This window comes from Nyctibius grandis, chromosome 30 (assembly GCF_013368605.1).
Source record: "Nyctibius grandis isolate bNycGra1 chromosome 30, bNycGra1.pri, whole genome shotgun sequence".
In the NCBI taxonomy this organism is placed as follows: domain Eukaryota; kingdom Metazoa; phylum Chordata; class Aves; order Nyctibiiformes; family Nyctibiidae; genus Nyctibius; species Nyctibius grandis.
The window spans coordinates 5731203-5751675 of record NC_090687.1 but is presented as its reverse complement, the minus strand read 5'-3'; the positions used below and the strand labels follow the sequence as shown (position 1 = coordinate 5751675).

Sequence of the window (20473 nt, the reverse complement as noted above, 5' to 3'; positions counted from 1 at the left end):
GCTGCAGCAGGCCATGCCCACCCTCTCCTCTCCAGCCTCTCTGGCCAGGGTCTCCCCCACACAGGTGGGTTCTCCCCCAGTGACCCCTTTGTGCCCTCCGGCAGGCTGGCTCTCCCCAGCCCTCCCACCACATCACACGTGCCCTGCAGAGAGGGGTCTGCGGGACCCCGGTGCTCCTGCAAGTTCCTCTGCCCTGCACCTCCCCGGGGGCTGGGGACCCTTATCACACTGAAGCCCGTGGAGGGCACCCAGGTCACCACTGTGCTTGTCCGCCCCTTCCTGCCTCTCCCCTCTGCAGGGAGTCGTGTGGTCCCACCAGCAAGGCAGAAACCCCCTGTGAGGACCAGCAGGAACCCAAGCACAGGTAGCGGTGACGGCGGAGCAAAGCCTGTGTCTCTAACGGCTTCTCATGTGAGGAGATGCACTGAGCAGCTGCTCCCGCGTGCACCCAGAGCCCCAGAACCGCCGGTGCACCCTGGATCACAGAATCACAGAATCAACCAGGTTGGAAGAGCCCTCTGGGATCATCGAGTCCAACCATGGCCCTGACACCACCATGGCAACTAGACCAGGGCACTAAGTGCCATGTCCAGGCTTTTCTTAAACCCCTCCAGAGATGGTGACTCCACCACCTCCCTGGGCAGCCCCTTCCAATGGCTAATGACCCTTGCTGAGAAGAAATGCTTCCTCATGTCCAACCTGAACCTCCCCTGGCCAAGCTTGAGGCTGTGTCCTCTTGTCCTAGCGCTGGTTGCCTGGGAGAAGAGGCTGACTCCCACCCCACTACAACCTCCCTTCAGGTAGTTGTAGACTGCACTAAGGTCACCTCTGAGCCTCCTCTTCTCCAGGCTAAACACCTCCAGCTCCCTCAGCCGTTCCTTGGAGGTCAGACCATCCAGACACTTCCCCAGCTTGGTCGCCCTCCTCTGGACTCGCTCCAACACCTCAACATCTTTCTTGAAATGCATGGGGTGGTTGTGGCCCAAGTGTCAGACCCGGCACTTGTTCTTGTTGAACCTCATGCCGTTGGTCTCGGCCCATCTCTCTAACCTGTCCAGATCCCTCTGTAGGGCCTTCCTACCCTCCAGCAGATCGACACTCACACCCAGCTTGGGGTCATCTGCAAATTTGCTGAGGGTGCACTCGATCCCAACAGATCCCCCGTTGGTCACGCTATGCGACCTCCCCGAGCACTTCCTGCACGTCCTGCCAGAGGGAGGGAGTTTTGCTTTTATTGTAAGAGAGATGCAGAACTTAATGAAAAACAATTTTTTTTTTTCTTTTACAGGAAGTTTCCAAATTTATGCTAATGTCAGAACATTTCTGAGTCATTAGGTGGCTGACAACACACCGGGTCATATTTGCGTTAAAATACATGAATCCAAAATTAAAATATTGGCAGATTTATCATCCGGTGGTCCGGTGGGGAAATGCCCCCATCCAGGCGTTTCCAACAATAGATCGCATCTAAAACAGTTCTGAGTTTGGTCCTGACCACTAACGCTCTGCACAATCGCGTGAAAAAAAGTCCCTTTTAATTCTTAAAAGGGAAACAGTTTAATCATTGTAAGAAACTATACCTTCAGGGTATCGTTTCAAAAATACAGGCAGAGATTAGAAGGGATTTGCGAGATTGTGTTTATTCCCAATTTAGGTGCTTTCCATAAATTAATTATAAAAGCAAGCCCAAACCAGTCAGCAGTACACTGGGAAATTCTCAGAGTGTTAGTTATTTTCATGCACTAATATTCATGCCATCTGCCTGCCTTTTTTCTCCTTTCTCTAAATGCTCCATTGTTCACCGCAGCCGCTTTCCTTCGCCGCACTTAGTCCCTCTCCCCCTCACCCCGCTGCAGGTCGTTACCCTGAGCGCGACGCTGTATTTTTATTGAGAGAGCATCAAAAGGAGGTAAGGGTTGTGTGGGTAATTGGTACCGACGCACGGCAAACACCACCTCATCACGCTGCTCGTTTTGTTCCCGTTCAGAGGATTCTCTCCATCCGCACAGAGCTGCCTCCGCGCGAGGGACGGAGCGGGGCAAAGCTGCCCGTTTCTCCACACGTGGTACCACAGAATCACACAGAATCACAGAATCACTGAGGTTGGAAGAGCCCTCTGGGATCATCGACTCCAACCGTTGCCCTGACACCACCATGGCAACTAGACCACGGCACTGTCCACACAACGCAGCCAAAGACCAACCTCGGGGTCAGTGTGTAATAGAAATGGCAAACACAGGAGCCAAGGGTCCTCCAGATGAGCATCCTCCAGGAGCCATCACACCTCTGGAAAGCAACATCAGTGATGCAAATCCAGCAACACTGCCCTGGGTGAAGCAACTGGGGGACAAGACGGACTTCAAGAAAGATGTTGAGGTGTTGGAGCGAGTGCAGAGGAGGGCGACCAAGCTGGTGAAGGGTCTGGAGGGTCTGACCTACGAGGAACGGCTGAGGGAGCTGGGGTTGTTTAGCCTGGAGAAGAGGAGGCTCCGAGGTGACCTTAGTGCAGTCTACAACTACCTGAAGGGAGGGTGTAGCGCAGTGGGAGTCGGCCTCTTCTCCCAGGCAACCAGCGACAGAACAAGAGGACACAGCCTCAAGCTTGGCCAGGGGAGGTTCAGGTTGGACATTAGGAAGTATTTCTTGTCAGCAAGGGTCATTAGCCATTGGAAGGGGCTGCCCAGGGAGGTGGTGGAGTCACCATCTCTGGAGGGGTTTAAGAAAAGCCTGGACATGGCACTTAGTGCCCTGGTCTAGTTGCCATGGTGGTGTCAGGGCAATGGTTGGACTCGATGATCCCAGAGGGCTCCTCCAATCTGATCGATTCTGCGATTCTGTGACAAGATCTACCAAAAAGTGGTCCTGGTGCCATCAGCACCACTGCAGCCTGCTTAGGAGGAGTCTGGGAATTAACAAACCTTCCCTCATCTTGGGAGCCGTAGTCCCATCTTAACCAACCCGGCCTCATCCAGCAGCTTTCGGCTGGGGAAGGGCAAGGGGTGAGCGGAGGAGAGCTCCAGGGATGGGCGAGCCATGGGGCCGTGGCCACAGGCCGTGTGCCCGGGTGGCCTCATGCCCTCCCTGCATGCCAGGCAGGCGCAGGGCAGGGTGGGGAGCCATGCCGGGCAGAGCCAACCCAGCCCGGCCAGGCCACCCACAAAGGCGACCGGTGCTGAGCTTGTGTCTGCTGTGAATTCTCTCCAGGTCGAGCTCTGAGCCTCCTTTTAAAGATGGCAGTTGTGTGTTTTAAGAAATGAAAATTAAAATATTGCTCCTCAGAGCAGCGTTGTTCAAAGGTTTTGGTTGCTCCTAAATACAACATCCCAGCTACCCCTTAAGAAAGATTAAGGAAACTGGTGTGGTTGAAATCCCTAATGGAGACGATATGTTTTTCTTCCCTACGGGAAACCTCTGAAAATGCTTTAAAAATAATCTCGTGGTAATAGTCTAACAGCCTAAGTACACATTCGCCCTCCAGTACAGGCAGACTGTCATCTGGCTAATGGACTTCTGAGCGTCAGGGTCTGAAACGGCGGCGCCCTGCGCATAGAGCCCACGTGCAAAGTCCCTAATCCCTGGCCCTGTGGAAGGCACGAAGGAGAAGAGGTGAGTGGGGACATGGGCCATGGGCACGCAGCGAGGCCAGCGGGGATGGGGGACATGGGCATGTAGCAAGGCAAGTGGGGACACGCGACATGGGCACACAGGGAGGCAACGGAAGGAAGCTCATGCCAGGACAGGGTGAGCACAGCCGGGGTCCCACTGGCCTCAGGCCCCAGCTGGGAGGGCAGCGTGCTCCCACGTGCAGCTCCAGGTGCCTCTGGACAAGGAGGGAGTCTTGGAGACCCAGGGAAGGTGAGGAGAGTGGGAAGTGAGCGCGTCCGGAGGAGCCACCCCAAAGGGCTCTGCTCTCCACCGCAGCCCCACTGCCACGCGTGCAGGTGCCAAGAGGCAGCACAGGGCCGAGCCTGGAGCCTCAGGCTGGGGGGAAGAAGACGAGCACCGGTGTCTCAGGAGGGCCCATGGGACCACAGCACAAAGCCCTTCCACAGATCAAAATCTTCCCGTCAGCAGCGATGACAGGGAGACTGACCGATGGAGCAAAAAGCCCCTTCTCCCAGCGCGCCCCTGTGCATCCTTGCCTCCGTGCTGCCTCTCCACTGCCCTGACAAGGCCCATAACACCTTCAGATGGCTTTGCCAAGCCCTCACCCTACCCAGCATCTGGCATTTATGGGATAAAAGGGCCAGTGGCACCTGCTCAGCCGGTGACCGTGGGTGCAGTGATGAGGCTGACCGATGAGTTCCTGCTCTGCTGTGCCCAGCTTTGACCCTGGAGACATGCACCACATCCCACAATGGGAACACAGCCATGACCCACGGCGGTTATTAATTAACGAGCTGCATCCCATCAAATAGGCTTTGCTCTGAGAAGCAACCAATGAATGTGGTGGGCGACGTCTGGCTGGATTTGGTCCCACCACCAGCCCTCTGGCAGGTGCTTTTCTAGTCCAGGCTGACATAAACCCCTGGGAAAGTCCGCACGGGAGGAAAGAAAAGGTGGCCCTGGATGTGGCTGGGAGGCACCCAGTGTCCCCACTCCTCTGGCAGCAGCCTGACCACGTGCCAGCGAGCAGAAGAAGACGTGGCATCCGTTCATCTCTCTCATTTCAGCTTTCAGAAAGGCTTTGCAGAGCTCTGCTGAGTTTCCCACGGGTGAGATGGTGAGATGGCAAAACCCAAATTTACACCTCATTTTTCACGAGGATGTCCAGATAACACGAAAGAAGCCAGGTCAGGGATGAGAGACTGGTTAATTACTTTAATGATCTGAAACTCCAGGGTGAAGCAAAGCACGGTAGAGCAAGGGAGGGCTGCAAGGCATCCCCAGGCGAGGGGGAGCCAGCAAAGGTGGCTTGGTGGAAGTGGTGGTGGTGGAGGACAGCGGTGGGTGCCATGAGGAGCAGGCAGAGGCAGCGGGACAGCTGTGCCGCAGACAGGGGCAGCACAGGCTGGCATTTCTCCAAAAGAAGGGAATTAGAGGAAATATAAAAATATTAACTTTAAATTTTGCGTGTGTGTGCACGTGTGGTTTTTATATAGAATCATAGAATCACAGACTGGTTTGGGTTGGAAGGGACCTTAAAGATCATCCAGTTCCAACCCCTCTGCCACAGGCAGGGACACCTTCCACCAGACCAGGTTGCTCCAAGCCCCATCCAGCCTGGCCTTGAACACTGCCAGGGAGTGGGCAGCCACAGCTTCTCTGGGCAACCTGGGCCAGTGTCTCACCCCCTTCACAACAAAGAATTTCTTCCTCAGATCTCATCTCAATCTCCCCTCTTTCAGTTTAAAACCGTTCCCCCTCATCCTGTCACTCCATGCCCTTGTAAAAAGCCCCTCTCCTGCTTTCCTGTAGGCCCCTTTCATCTATAAAACACTGAAATGGGAAACCAAGAATTTCCATGCAGTTTGTCCCATGGGAGAAGAAGAAGAAGAGAACATTGTGTTGAATGGCATCAAGTGTCAAACCAAGGAGAGGAGATAGCTCCTTCTCTGCGTACGGCTGTGGCATGCCCTTGAGCCAGGCAACAAAGGGGTCACGTAGAGACCGAATGGTCCTTTCCATACAGAGACCGTTCAGGCTCAGAAATAGTCACTGCCCATGTTTTGCAAAAGGTGCTAATTAATAGGGATTGTTTCTTGGGGTGGTTACTGACACTTGTGCTCCGAAACGTTGGAAGCAGCCAGCCTGGGCCAGCCTTGGGAGTGGATGGAGCTGTCAAGCTGCTGCTCTCTGCCCGTGAAGGACAGCAGGTCTGCCCACATTAAGAGAGATGCTTAATACTCAAAACCAGCACAACGAGGCATCCGCAGCTTCTCTGGGCAACCTGTCCCAGTGTCTCACCACCCTCATCATGAAGAATTTCTTCCTTGTAGCTAAGCTAACTCCACGCTGCTTTACTTCAAAACCATTGCCCCTTGTCCTGTCCCTCACTTCTGAAAGGCTGAAAGTGATCCCTAATCTGCATCCCCCGGGTGTCTCTTTTCATGCGTTTTTAATTCAAAAAGAATGGATTTAGACCAGGCGACTCAAAAGAAAGTGGAAATAAAACTAGAGTTCGTCCTTCTCTAAAGTTAAAGAAGGAAACAAGGAACATAGGAACATTGTCAGAGCGTGCAGGGATGCGGCGAGGAAGTCTAAGGCCTACTTGGAACTAAACCTGGCAAGGGACATCAAGGACAACAAGAAGGGATTCTTCAAGAACACCAGCAGCAAAAGGAAGACTAGGGAAAACGTGGGCCCGCTACTGAATGAGGAGGCTGCCCAGGGAGGTGGTGGAGTCACCATCTCTGGAGGGGTTTAAGAAAAGACTGGACATGGCACTTAGTGCCATGGTCTAGTTGACACGGTGGTGTCAGGGCAATGGTTGGACTCGATGATCCCAGAGGTCTCTTCCAACCTCATTGATTCTGTGATTGTGTGATTGTGTGATTCTGTGACCAGTGCGGGAGTGAGGAAGGAGAAAGCTCAGGGGGGTCCTATCCCTGTGTATAACTACCTGGTGGGGGAATGCAGGTGCAGGAGCTAGGCTCTTCTCAGCAGTGCCCAGGGTGATGAGCACACACTGAGACGCAGGACATTCCACCGACACAGAAGAAAAACACTTTTTCCCTCTGAAGGTGGCTGAACACTGGAACCGGCTGTCCAAAGAGGTCATGGAGCCTTCATCCATGGAGATACCCCAATCCCAGCTGGACACAGCCCCACAGAACCGACTCCAGGTGACCCTGCTTTGAGCCCGGGGCTGGACAAGGTGAGCTCTGGAGGTGCCCCCAGCCTCAAGGATGCTGTGGCTCTGAGCTGCACCTGTGGCTGGAGCCAGTGTCCAAGGAAGGTGATGACAAGCCAAGGCACTCGAGGAAAGGGTTTCTGCACATTTATAGTAAGGACTTCAAGTCTGAAGCCACACAACTAAGGAGACAGCTTATAGATGCTCTGTGCATTTAAGTGTATCGATAAAAGCCACACTTCTGCCAGCATTGTGTGTTTTGTTTTGTAAAGAAATCCTCCCTGGGGGTCTCTGTTTTGCGTGTACTGGTGCCACTGGAGGAACTGGCCAGGCGTTCAGATGCCAGGCAGCCACGGTGCACTCTCCCTAATGAGCAACACCTCCGTGTTTACCTGGACGAGCAGGGGAGGGCAGCAGGAGAGGGAAAAGGAAAACCCTCGCAGCCACTGCGCCGTGAGATTAGCACGGGGTTGTCATGGTGGAGAGCATATACTCCTGACACAAATCCTCACGTGATCAGGAGGGAGATAAGACGTCAGCTCTAACGATAACCCAGCTCAATAAAATAAAATAAACTTTCAAGCAATTATTAAAAAATAAAATGGATTCTGCTGGCATAATCTGACAGCGTGCTGACGGTGGGAGCAGACGTGCATCACGATAAAGGAAAATCCCACCAGAACAGTACAGCCTCATCAGATCAGGTGACACCTCGTACAGCACAGAGAAAAGTACTGCAAGTACCGGCCTCCGAGTTTGCTGTGAAGCTCCTGTTAAGATCAGACGGGTGTGCACGCCGGTGCTCTCCATCCCTCTTGTTAAAGCGTCCATCGGACAATGAAGGCTCGTAACACGTAGGGCAACGACAAGGAAGCAGCTCCGTAGCGGACAGACCCTTTGTTTCCTCAGCAGGGCCGCCACAGTGAACCATGGTGACCCCACCAGGCTCTGCCCCGTGGTCACACCGCACCCCACCTTCCTATACAAGGACAAGCTCATGTCTTCTTTTTGTGGTTTTTTTTTCCTCCCCCCTCCCCCGCTATACCTAGCTGTGTTCATTTTGTGATCATAAAGCAGATCCAGATCAGGTCTCCAGCAACTTTAAATCTGGCTATTAACAAGCCAAGTCTGTTTAGCACTGGGAGAGGCTTTACTCCGCCTGTCTATCTCTGGCCTTTGGAAACCTCCCAAAGGAGTCACTGGAGGCTCTGAGGTGGAAACTCTCATCCTAAAACACTATCCAATACCTGTAGCATCAATTGCCGACGAGAGGTGGCAGTCCTTCTCCAACAATAAAACGTAGGCAACCAGCTCAGCCTAGACCCTTGCTGTGGGGGTGATGTGTCGGTACCAAGCTGCTCTGTAGTGTCTCTTCAAGCAGCTGGACAGAGGGACCTTCAGGAGATGAACGCTACTCCTGGAGCTGCAAGTTGGGTGGCTTGTTCCTCTTGGCTGGCACGTTCTCACTCTTGCTTTGGAGTAGGTATATGCTGCTTAGAGATAGAGGTTGGGTCCCAGCAGGGTGTACATGGCTCCTCCACACCTCCTCAGCCAGCAGAGAAGTGCTTAAATGATGCTTCTGGAGACAGAAGTGAAACAGATCAGAGCTCAGGAAACAGTTCTGGTGAGGGACCAGGTTGGGTGACCACAGCAAAACAGAATCTGGGAGGACCTGTCACCCTCTGTGCTGGTCCAGAAACCCACCATCGCCCAGCAAAAGTTGTATCAGTCATCACCAGCCCAGCTTTAATGACACCGGCACAAAACCACATCTAAAAGCTGGTTGATGTAGTTCCCACCCCACCTTGCTTACTTAGAGCACCAGGCCCTTGGCTGATTGGTGATGATACTATATAGCATCACACATTATAGCATTGCAGTGGCACTTCTTGTACAAAGGTATGAAATTATCACCATGGTGACGGGCAGAGCTCAGTGTCATAGTTCGCAATATTGGGGAGGTGGTGGAGTCACCATCTCTGGAGGGGTTTAAGAAAAGCCTGGACATGGCACTTAGTGCCCTGGTCTAGTTGCCATGGTGGTGTCAGGGCAATGGTTGGACTTGATGATCCCAGAGGGCTCTTCCAACCTGGTTGATTCTGTGCTTCTGAGCCTTTCCCTTCTGCAGCCAGCACTAGGACTTGGGGATGTCTGTGCTCTGCAAGTCAGGGGGTGGCAGGCTGCACGCAGAGTGGCTTCTTTGAGGGAGACCCACCAGCAGCCCCTGCAGGACTTGGCATGGGGCAGGGATTTTGCTGGCTCCTCCTCCCTCTGGGGTCCTGCCACCCACACAAGCACCCACAGCAGCACGACAGGTGCTGCCAGGAGCAGCAGCACTGTGGGAAGGGTTTGAATATCTCCAGAGAAGGAGACTCCCCACTCTCCCTGGGCAGCCTGTGCCAGGGCTCTGCCACCCTCACATAAAGAAGTTCCTCCTCATATTCAGATGGAACTTCCCATGTTTCAGCTTGTGCCCGTTGCCCCTTGTCCTGTCACTGGGCACCACTGAGAAGAGTCTGGTCCCATCCTCTTGACACCCCCCCTGAGGTATTTGTAAGTGTTGATAAGATCCCCCTTCAGTCTACTCTTCTCCAGCTGAACAGCCCCAGCTCCCTCAGCCTCTCCTCGTAGCAGAGATGCTCCAGCCCTCTGACCATCTCCGTACCCCTCCGCTGGACTCTCTCCAGTAATTCCCTATCTTTCTTGAACCGGGGGGGCCCAGAACGTAGCTGTATTTTTCAGAACGTAGATATATTTTTTTCTTTATATCGCCGCTAGCTTTCCACATTAATTTTTCTCCCACTAACAAGCACCTGCGTGGCCCAGAGCTGCTCTCCCGAGGCGTTCAGCTGGGTTCACCCAGAACCAGTTCGGTTTTCCTGTTCGCTGCCCAAACCGCTGGTGATTTCTGTGTTCCCTGTCTGTTGTTCTGTGTCAACACGTGCCTAAAAACATGAGGCGTCTTCACGTACCCCCCAGAGGCGCACGGTGCGCATCCCCCGCCGCCCCCGGTGTGCCCCCCCCGGTGCCTCCCTGGTGCCACCCGATGCCTCCCACCCCGCCGCCCCCCCACGCTGTCCCCCCCCGGGGCATCCCCCCGGTGCCACCCCTGCCACTCCCCGGTGCCCCCCCCCGCCGCTCCCCGGTGTGCCCCCCCCGTGCCACCCCCGCCGCGCGCCCCCCGGTGCCCCCCCCGCCGCTCCCCGTTGCACCCCCCCCCGGTGCCACCCCGCGCCGCGCCCCCCCGCTGTCCCCCCCCACCGCCGCCCCCTGGTGCCCCTCCGGTGCCCCCCCCGCCGCCCCCCGGTGCCCCCCCCCGCCGCTCCCCGGTACGCCCCCGCTGTCCCCCCCCGGGGCACCCCCGCCGCTCGCCGTTGCACCCCCCCGGTACCCTCCCCGCCGCTCCCTGGTGCCCCCCCGGTGCCCCCCCCGCCGCTCCCCGGTGCCCCCCCGTTGCACCCCCCCGGTGCCACCCCCCATCGCTCCCCGTTGCACCCCCCGGTACCTCCCCCGCCCCCCCCCGGTGCCCCCCCCCCGCCGCCCCTCGCTGTCCCCCCCCGCCGTTCCCCGTTGCAGCCCCCCGGTGCCACCCCCCGCCGCTGGCAGAGCGCGGCGCTGCCGGGGCCGGGCCGGCGCGGCGCGGCGCGGCCGCCAGGGGTCGCTGCGGCGGGCCGGCGGCGCGGCCATGGCGGTGTTCGTGACGCGGCGGATCCCGGCCGAGGGGCTGCGGGTGCTGTCGCAGGCCGGCGGGTGAGCGCGGGCCGGGGGCCGGAGCCGGGCCGGGGCGGGCCGGGCCGGGTGGCGGTGCCAGTCCCAGCCCCGGTGCCGGCGGCGCCGGTGACGGTCCGCGCTGCCGCCGCAGGTGCCGCGTCCAGCAGTGGGACTCGGAGGAGCCGGTGCCGCGGGCCGAGCTGCTGGCGGGCGTGGCGGGGAAGCGGGGGCTGCTCTGCCTCCTCTCCGACCGCATCGACCGCGAGGTGCTGGAGGCCGCCGGTGCGTGCGGGATGCGGCACCGCGGACCGACCTACCGTGTCCCCCCCGTTCCCCTCCCGCTCCCCCCCGTTCCCCTCCCGCTCCCCTCTCGTTCCCCCCCCGTTCCCGGCCCGTCCTCCCCCCGTCCCCCTCCCGTTCCCCTCCCGTTCCTCTCCCGCTCCCCCCCGTTCCCCTCCCGCTCCCCCCCGTTCCCCTCCCGCTCCCCCCCCCTTCCCCTCCCGTTCCCCTCCCGTTCCCGGCCCGGTGCCCCTCGCCACCCCGCTGGGCAGCCCGCACGCTGACGGTGTCTTGCAGGGCCCGGCCTGAAAGTCATCAGCACCATGTCCGTGGGCTTCGACCACCTCGCCCTGGAGGAGATCAAGAAGCGGTAACGCTGCCCCTCGCCCTGCCCCGCGAGGGACCGGGCCCGGCCCGGGGGAGGCGGCGGGGACGGAGGGCGAAGCGCTGAGCTCGCCCCGCTCGTGACACGGCGGAGCTGCGGGTCGGGCCTGGCGAGTGGGCTTTGGCGGAGCGTGGGGCTGGGTGGGGTTTGCGACCCACACCTCCCTCTTGCCTGGGGACAGCTAGGGTCACCCGCAACCCCGCTGGGGTCGGAGGAGCCCTGGGGTACCCCTCACCCAGAGTGGGGTGGGAAGAGTGGGAAGACAGCTGGCTAAACATGAGCCAGCAGTGTGCCCAGGTGGCCAAGAAGGCCAATGGCATCCTGGCCTCTATTAGGAATAGTGTAGCCAGCCGGTCTGGGGAAGGGATCGTCCCTCTGTACTGGGCACTGGTGAGGCCGCACCTTGAATCCTGTGTCCAGTTGTGGGCCCCGCACTTCAAGAAAGATGTTGAGGTGTTGGAGCGAGTCCAGAGGAGGGCGACCAAGCTGGTGAAGGGTCTGGAGGGTCTGACCTCCGAGGAACGGCTGAGGGAGCTGGGGGTGTTTAGCCTGGAGAAGAGGAGGCTCAGAGGTGACCTTAGTGCAGTCTACAACTACCTGAAGGGAGGTTGTAGTGGGGTGGGAGTCGGCCTCTTCTCCCAGGCAACCAGCGCTAGGACAAGAGAACACAGCCTCAAGCTTGGCCAGGGGAGGGTCAGGTTGGACATTAGGAAGCATTTCTTCTCAGCAAGGGTCATTAGCCATTGGAAGGGGCTGCCCAGGGAGGTGGTGGAGTCACCATCTCTGGAGGGGTTTAAGAAAAGCCTGGACATGGCACTTAGTGCCCTGGTCTAGTTGCCATGGTGGTGTCAGGGCAACGGTTGGACTCGATGGTCCCAGAGGGCTCTTCCCACGTGATTGATTCTGTGGTTCTGTGAAGAGGTGTAGCATCAGCAGGTTGCCCAGAACTTTTGAGGTAGCACCCCAGAGCTGGCAGCGTCTCCCCAGAGACCTGTGCTTGCCTTGCAGAGGGATCCGCGTGGGGTACACCCCCGACGTCCTGACCGATGCCACCGCAGAGCTCTCGGTAGCTTTGCTGCTGGCTGTGTGCCGCCGGCTGCCGGAGGCAGTGGAGCAGGTGAAGAAGTGAGTATCGCTGGAGCAAGGGCTGGTGTCTGAGCCGGGCAGCCCCCGGTTGAGAGCTGCAGGAGAAAGCGTGCCACGCTGCACAGACGAAACGGGGCTGAAGCCCGTGTTTCACCCGGCTTGCACCAAAGATCTTGCAGGCCAAGGTGGAGTCCCCTGCAGTTCCGTGACTGTTTGGAGACGTGCTGCACAGGGGCTGAGAGAGGGGCAGAACTCTCCTCTGTGTGTTAGGCAGAGCACCTGCAGGAGAGGGCACCCGGGGCCAGCGCAGACCCCCCGAGGAGGGCATACTGTGGCCAGAGCTCACTAACTGGCAGTCGTTCCAGGGCTGTAGTTAGTGCTGCCTAAACTAAAATCAGTCCCAAGGCTGCTGCTGTGCACCTGAGGTCCAAGCAGGTTCCTGCAGGAGACCACCAGGGTCACTTGAAGCAGCAGCCTTGGAGAACCTGGTCGTAAGGTCATCTGTGTGTGCCAAAGGGTCTGGCCACCCGCAGGGTTGTGCTCCCTGGCCCAAATGCTGGGCTGGGCTCTGAGCAGGCTCTCCCCTGCTGCTCTCTGAGATCTGTTTCTGTCTTGCTCTCCCTGCTAGTGGTGGCTGGACAACGTGGAAGCCCTTGTGGATGTGTGGCTACGGTCTGTCCGACAGTACGGTGGGCATCATAGGTCTGGGGAGAATAGGTAAGTGCAGGTCAGGCACAAAATTTGTGTGTCTCTAGCGATGGCAGGGTGGTTCTGGAGGTTCAGGCCAGTGCTCACCTCTTTAAAATCTACGAGAACAACAGGGAGAGCTGTGGGGAGCCTCTCTGAACAGCGATCTTGACTCATCAGGCCTAAACCTTCAAAGTTTAAAGCATTCAAACCCATCCACTATATCTGAATGCTACAGCAAACTGATAAAGTCCAAGGTGACGTGCTTTCCGTTGTGGACTTTGTCAGCAGATGGCTGTTCCCTCACTGTTTGCTTTGCTGCCTAGGGTAGCTTCATGTTTAACGTCCCGTGGCTCCCTTTCCACCGTTCCACACTGGCAGGGGGTTTGTTCCTGCTCGTGTGAGGAGCAGCAGAAGACATCCACCCCCCCGCCCCGTGCCTGCCGTGCTCCGGGCTTGGAAGCAGCCTGGCAGGAGCGGTCCCACCACAGCGACCCTTTAGCGAGTGATGTGTTCTGCTGGCTGCTGCACCGAGCGCGAGCTCGCCGGAGGATGGACCTTCTGGATGGCCGGACAGACCCCCGTGGTCGTTCTCTGCGTGGCACGCCTCGTGCAGGCGCTGGCACGGCGGCTGGATGGTCTTCTCTCTCCCTCCTAGGACAGGCAGTTGCCCGCCGCCTGAAGCCATTTGGGGTCAAGAAGTTTTTGTACACTGGCAGTGGCCCGAAACCAGAGAGTGCTGAAGAGTTTGGAGCTGAGTTTGGTAAGAGAAGGGCCAGGAACAGGGATGGAGGTCGGTCACCCGCAGCAGGGCAGCCCAGAGGTGCCATTCCACAGGGGTGGGCCAGTGAGCTGGAGGCTCTGGGCATCTCCTCCGTGTAGCTGGCGTGAACTGCTGTGGGCCACCCGAGGAGGGAACCCAAATGATTCCAACCCCAGGGCTGGTGTATCCAAACCCCTCCCATGCGGTGGCGGGGGTGGCAGGGAGTGAGTCCTGCCTCCTTGAGCCTCCAGAAGGCTGGACACGGCTGGGCTCTGCCTGACCACCCACCGTAACCATGGACTGAGGGTGTTTCTGCTCCTGTTGCCTTTCACCGTCCCCCTGTGTCCGTCCATCTGTGATTTCCAGTTAGTTTCATTCCCACAAGGAAGTGGAACGTGAGGGAACAGGGAGGGGAAAGTGGTAGCTGCCCCTGGGAGGAGGGGAAGTGTCTTGTGGGCCATTTGCCCGTGGGATGGGTACCAAGATGTCCTGCAGGGAGGAGGGGATAGGCTGAGGCTGACCACAGGTCTTCGCTGTGAGTCGATGTTGGCTGCTGGAAGCAAACATCAGCTTTAACCTCCTCCTTTGAGTGTCACAGTCCCACCAAGCACGGGGATGTCTCTTGGCTGCTGAGGGGGACTTTTCTGTGGGCCTCTCAGAATCCTGAGACTTGCATCAAGTGCTAATTTTTCAACCCAAAGCCAGCACATTTCCAGCTGGTACTTTTTCGCACAAAGCCATTAGCAGACCTTGTCCTGCTCCTTGTGCTTTCCTCTCCTCACCTCCAGGAGTGGAAGTGGCACAAGCCGTTATCTGGAGGTACCATATAGAGGGATTAATGCTGGCATAAACTGCTGCCGCCATATTTTGCTGCCTAAATGTGAAATACATACCAGAGCCTCTTTTGGGCCAGACGGCTGAAGCATCACTAGATTCCCCCTTGGCTTGATTTTAATTTAAAAGTGAAGCAAAACACTGCAGTAGTGTCTGTAGGAACGTGCGTGGTTCCTGTTTGGTGTTCGCTGGTCCTTGTGTCTCCCTGTCTGTGGAGAAGGGTCAGACAGGTCCCTGCAGAGAGGCTGCTGGCAGATCACAGGGATAAGAGGGTTGGTGAGGTCCCCGAGCAGAGCTGTGACCTGCATTTCTCCACTCAGTCCCGCTCACGAGGCTGGCAGAAGAGTCGGACTTTGTTGTGGTGACGTGCGCTTTGACTCCGGCCACCCAGGGGATGTGCAACAAGGACTTCTTCGGCAGAATGAAGAAGACCTCTGTGTTCATCAACACGAGCAGGTAATTGCAACCCCGCCTCCTGCGTGGCTGGGGTTGCAGGGGGGATGCAGTAGGCTGCGAGATGTGGTCCTCCATGTCCAGCCTTCACGGCTGCAGCTGCCAGGGCTGTGCCCAGCACGTGGCCTGCTCCCTTCAGCCCGAGCTCCCCGTGATCGAGCCAAAGGCTGGTTAAGTTGTTCAGGGGGCTACAGCCTCTGTCGCCTCCCCAGGGCCCTGTGTCTTGCCCTGGGTGGGTGGATGCACAGGTGACCATTGGGCGAAGCAAAGGGAGTGCCCAGGAGAGGGCTGCGACTGCCAGAAGCCTTGCTCTTGGGACGGAGGGGGGGTTCTGACCCCTGCTGGGGCAGCCCTGGGGACCCAGGTGCCACCCCCAGGCTGTCCCACGTGGCCCGTGCCCCCGGGAGCCTGCAGGACCCCTCGGCAGCAGCGCGGGCCTCTCCCTCTGTGTTTGCCAGGGGGGCTGTGGTGAACCAGGAGGACCTGTACGACGCGCTGGCCCACGGCCAGATCGCGGCGGCCGGCCTGGATGTGACGACGCCGGAGCCGCTGCCCGCTGACCACCCCCTGCTCTCCCTCAGGAACTGCGGTGAGTGGCCGGGCCCCCCGCGCTGCCCCGGCAGCTGGCGCTGCGGGTGCCTCGTGTGCCCACAGATGGGCACCCACCAGCTGGCGTGAGGATCCCCTGTCCCCACGAGCCCACCGGTGCGAACAAGCACTGAAGCGTGGACGGACGGGAAGGTTGAGTGTATTTAAGCAGACTGTAGGTAGCCCCTGCACAATGCAGGAGCTGCTAGAGGGGAAGACCTCATTAACGTGATGTTAAACAAGCGTGGGAGGTATTTTAGTTCTCCAGAAAGCGGCTGAGATCGGCTCATTTTTTTTAACACCTTCCTGATGTATCTCCCATTCGATGGGCCGAGGCATGGGGTGAAATTAAGGGAGGACTTGGAGAAGAGAAGGCTCCAGGGAGACCTCATAGCAGCCTTCCAGTACCTGAAGGGGCTACAGGAAAGCAGGAGAGGGGTTTTTACAAGGGCATGGAGTGATGGGACAAGGGGGAACAGTTTTAAACTGAAAGAGGGGAGATTGAGATGAGATATTAGGAAGAAATTCTTTGCTGTGAGGGTGGTGAGACCCTGGCCCAGGTTGCCCAGGGAAGCTGTGGCTGCCCCCTCCCTGGCAGTGCTCAAGGCCAGGCTGGATGGGGCTTGAAGCAACCTGGTCTGGTGGAAGGTGTCCCTGCCCGTGGCGGGGGGGTGATCTTTAAGGTCCCTTCCAACCCAAACCCTTCTGTGATTCTATGATTCTGTGACTGACCACTAATGGAGTGCCTGAATGAGAAATGAAATCCCTGCTCGTGCCCTGCCAGGCTCTGGTATTCTGTAAGCTCCTGGGCTTGTATTCTGCTGGAAAAACCTTCCCCTGTGGCTGAGAAGCTGGGTGCTGAGTCTGCCTAGAGGAATCTCAGCCTTGGGTACGCTGCAGCGGCTGCAGGACTCGCGAGGTGCGAGCCTGGGCTGCCAGGTGCAGGGCCAGCACGGGTGTGCTCATCAGCACACTTCATTTAATTGCTGGCCTTGTCCTTACATCCGTGTTTCATGTCAGCAAAGCAGACAGCCCCGAGCTGGGGAGCCCAGCAAGTGCTCACGCTGTGGGATGAGCAGGGCCAGGAGCCTCCCTCTCCTCCAGACGGAGTGTGTGGGTCTGTTACTGAGCGGGACTGGCTCAGACACAAGCCAGACACGCTCGCTTGTACCCCTCCAGGCAGAAAGGGGACAGAAATGCAGCTGATGCTGATCAGAGCTGATGGCACCAGCCAGGCCAGAGCAGCTTCCTCTGTGTTGCTGGGTGCCTTGGCTGCTCGAGCTGCACCCCAAGCACGAGATCTGGTGTGTGTGTCTGCACTGGCACAGGCAAAGTACCAGAGTCCTCTCTCCGGGAAAGAGGTTTTTGGAGTAGGAAAAGTCTGTTCCAAAAAAGAAACCGTAGAGACATCCATGAAAATTTGGAGCTGCCCATGACTGGGTGTCCGTTTCTGAAATACAAGTTTGTAGCTGTTGCTTTATCTTTTTTGCTAAAAGTTATTTTTTATTTGTTTGCTTTGGTTCCCCTAGTAGACAGTGTGAGAAATTATAAAAGCAGAGTCTGTCTGGAAATATTTGCAGGGCTCCAGAGATCTTAGAGCTCTGGAACAACACCAAGCAAGACAAAAACAAAGACATGCATAAATACGTAGAGAAATGAGGCTTTGATGAGTCTGAAACTATTCACAGATTTCACCCAAAACTGCCAGATAGTTTCAGCAGCTGGATGGTTTTCAGGCTGGTTCTCGACTCAGGCAGAAAGGACCTACGTGGCCCCACGGTCCTTCTTCCCCAGGGCAGCAGCGTGTGGGCGTTCATCCTTCTGCACCGCCTGTAGGTGCCCTCTGTTGTAGAGCAAACAGATGCAGTGCAAGCTGTTACCCATACCTTGGGCAAGTACTTTCCACTACTAATGTTTTACCAATAATTTACTGGTAAAGCAGCTTTGGCTCGTTGCTTTGCATTGTGTAAAAGCAGCTGGATAAAATCCCTGCCCTGACTGTGCTACAGCGTGCCAGCATGGTTTGGCGGGGGCCGTTTGCCCCACGCTTGCCTTTCCAGCGCACCCAGGGGTCTGTAAACCATGATGTTTCACAACAGTCTTCAGGCTTTTGCCCGGGGATGTGTTGGTTGATGCCCGTCGGTGAGCAGAACCTCCTAACCCTGCGTGGCAGTCAGGCAACAGCGTGCAGATTTCACTGCGTGTTTGCCTGCCACACGGGTGGTGTTTTACATCTACCACCAGTTCTAAGTCCATGCAGGAGGGTGAGTATCACAGAATCACAGAATCACAGTCACTGAGATTGGAAGAGCCCTCTGGGATCATCGAGTCCAACCATTGCCCTGACGCCACCATGGCAACTAGACCAGGGCACTAAGTGCCATGTCCAGTCTTGTCTTAAACCCCTCCAGAGATGGTGACTCCACCACCTCCCTGGGCAGCCCCTTCCAATGGCTAAGTACCAAGCCTGAACACAGAAAGGACGATCCGCTCCGGGCTGACTGCCTTTGGCCTGGAGGACTTAAGAAATAGCTCAGTTAGCCATTTACCAGGTGTCTTTTCCAGTCCTCAGTGGTTTTGTTTCATGCTCCACGTCTGATACAAGCGCCTGGTGGAGTGGCAGCTGGTGCAGGACCCGGGCTGTGTGTGTGTCCCCCCCCCCCGGAGGACCCCTGAGAGAGGCTGTAAGGTAAGAAACGAGCAAGTAGCCCTGCCTGTCCCCCACAGTGGTCCTGCCGCACATCGGGAGCGCCACGTACGCCACGAGGAGCACCATGGCGGTGCTGGCGGCCAACAACCTGCTGGCGGGGCTGCGGGGGGAGCCCATGCCCCACGAGCTGCTGCTGTGACAGACGGAGCCCCGCTGCTGCCGGGCGGCAGGGCTTGGCGTCACCCTGCCCTGGGGAAGCCTCGCGGACCAGCCCGTGCCTGCTCGCCTCTGCAGCAGGAACTGCACCGAAGCCATTAAAGAGAAGCTGTGAATGTGTCGTGCTCATTTCACCTGGGAACACGGGGCTGCGGTGGGGCGGCGGGTCCCACGGTCACGGCACCCCAGCACTGGGCAGGCGGTGGGTGGTGTTTGGTCCTGGTGGCAGCGTCAGGACTGTCGTGTATTGTGCCAGCCAGCACATCGTGCTGTAAGGGAGCTGCTGCTGCAGTGCCTGTCCTCAAAGCCTGGCTCCTGGGTGACAGCGAGGGGCTGGGCAGCTCAGACCTTGAGCTCCCAGCTCCCAGCCAGGGAGGAGGACAGGTAACGGTGCAGTCGGCGCTGCCAAGGGAGCTGCTGACAGCCCGCTGCCAAGCACGCGATAAAAGGCCTGGTTGAGTCGGTGCCAAGGTGTGATGTTTCTGTTCTTCAGGTGCTAAAGAAAAGCAAAAAAGGCTGGCGTGGCTCCCCTGGCAGCGCCAGCTCTGCCTTTTGTGTCTGTCACTGATTCTGGGCATGGCTCTGAAGTGGGTTGCAAACGAATTCACGTGGGGAGGTTCTGCAGCCCCCGCACTGGTTCTGGCCTCAACTCCCCTCCCCAGTTTGTTTTTTTCCCAGACATGCAATGACACGTGCCAGTGCCAAGGAAAATGTGAGTGGGTGCCAGGCCTCAAGCTGCCAGGAGAGGCTGGATGAGGACATTTCAAGGGCTTTGGGGGTTCCATCTCCTGCAGCGACTATCCCACTTCTGTAAACGGGGGCTGGAACCCATCTCTCCGTGCCAGTCCAGCCCAGCAAGCTTCTGCTCCAGCGGGTGACATAACCAGTGAGGTGTGCTCCTTGGATTGCTCCTGTGTGCCGCTCGCCATGCCCAACCATTGCCCTGACACCACCCTGTCAACTAGACCAGGGCACTAAGTGCCATGTCCAGGCTTTTCTTAAACCCCTCCAGAGATGGTGACTCCACCACCTCCCTGGGCAGCCCCTTCCAATGGCTAATGACCCTTGCTGAGAAGAAATGCTTCCTAATGTCCAACCTGATCCTCCCCTGGCCAAGCTTGAGGCTGTGTCCTCTTGTTCTGTCGCTAGTTGCCACGTTTAAAGCTTCTCAGAGACCCTGCTTTGAATGCGTGCGTGTTGGGTGTGATCCCTGAGCACCTTCCTGCTGCAGGGGTGGAAGGGGTTGAGAAGGCAGACACCCAGTTCTGGGGGGGGCATGCCCATAAGCCATCTGCAGCAGGACCCTGCATGGTGAGGGCACAGCACCGCAGCACCCAGATGTGCTCTTGAGGACAGGAGCAGCTCGTTCTTACTTTCTTCAGTGGGAGAAGCTTGGCTGTGGGCTTGCCAAGATTTCTTCCCAAGAATAAGGCCCCTTGCCAGTGTCACCCACTGCCTCTGGGAGCTTGCCCGAAAGGGGCAGCTTTCCTCAGAGTCCCCTGCGGCCACGGCAGACCTTCCCAGTGCGCTGCAAGCAAGCCCAGGTCCAGGGTCTGCTCTTCCTCAGATGGGGACCGAGCCCTTTGGGGTCCCTGGGGAGCCTTCTGTGGTTGGAAGCTGCGGTCACAGCCTCATGGTCTAGCCCAGCAATTTCCCCGTCCTCCTGTGCAGACAGCATTTGGGGAGCAGTTCTGAAAAGGTCGCTACACCATACCCAACTGGGATTTTCAGAATAAAAGGCAAGGATCTGATGTACAGGATTGTTGCATTTTGAAATCAACAGCGAAGTGTGTTAAACAAGTACAGTCACGTTGCTGTCCCAAATCAGGGTCCTTCACTCGGTGTGCAAAAAGCTGATCAAGACACAGCGTCGAGATGTTTGATTTGTCTCATGTCTGCGCAGAGATGGGTGCGAGGTGGTGATTCCACAGAGCCAGCGCGGCTTCTCTTGTTCCTAGCACGGTTTACAGTTCAAAAAACGGAGGGTTAGTTGTGGTAAAACATAGAATAGAATCATAGAATTGTTAA

At 57.4% G+C, this 20473-nt stretch overlaps 1 protein-coding gene across 1 annotated transcript; it reads left to right on the top strand.

The window, feature by feature from the left end:
* Window positions 1-10464: 10464 nt before the first annotated feature.
* GRHPR (glyoxylate and hydroxypyruvate reductase) lies at window positions 10465-18561 on the top strand. The gene is made up of 9 exons (XM_068420188.1): window positions 10465-10543; window positions 10656-10786; window positions 11081-11153; window positions 12177-12293; window positions 12883-12971; window positions 13600-13704; window positions 14859-14994; window positions 15450-15580; window positions 18307-18561. Exons 1-9 carry the CDS (start codon window positions 10479-10481, stop codon window positions 18426-18428), a joined length of 969 nt encoding a protein of 322 aa, XP_068276289.1. The 5' UTR covers window positions 10465-10478; the 3' UTR covers window positions 18429-18561.
* The last annotated feature ends 1912 nt before the right edge of the window (window positions 18562-20473 follow it).

Excerpts from the sequence above, each read along its gene's own strand:
- GRHPR (XM_068420188.1), top strand. The coding sequence starts at position 10,479 with ATGGCGGTGTTCGTGACGCGGCGGATCCCGGCCGAGGGGCTGCGGGTG. Across the intron at positions 13,705-14,858 it reads AGAGTTTGGAGCTGAGTTTG|TCCCGCTCACGAGGCTGGCA; the intron begins GTAAGAGAAGGG and ends TTCTCCACTCAG. Across the intron at positions 15,581-18,306 it reads GCTCTCCCTCAGGAACTGCG|TGGTCCTGCCGCACATCGGG; the intron begins GTGAGTGGCCGG and ends TGTCCCCCACAG.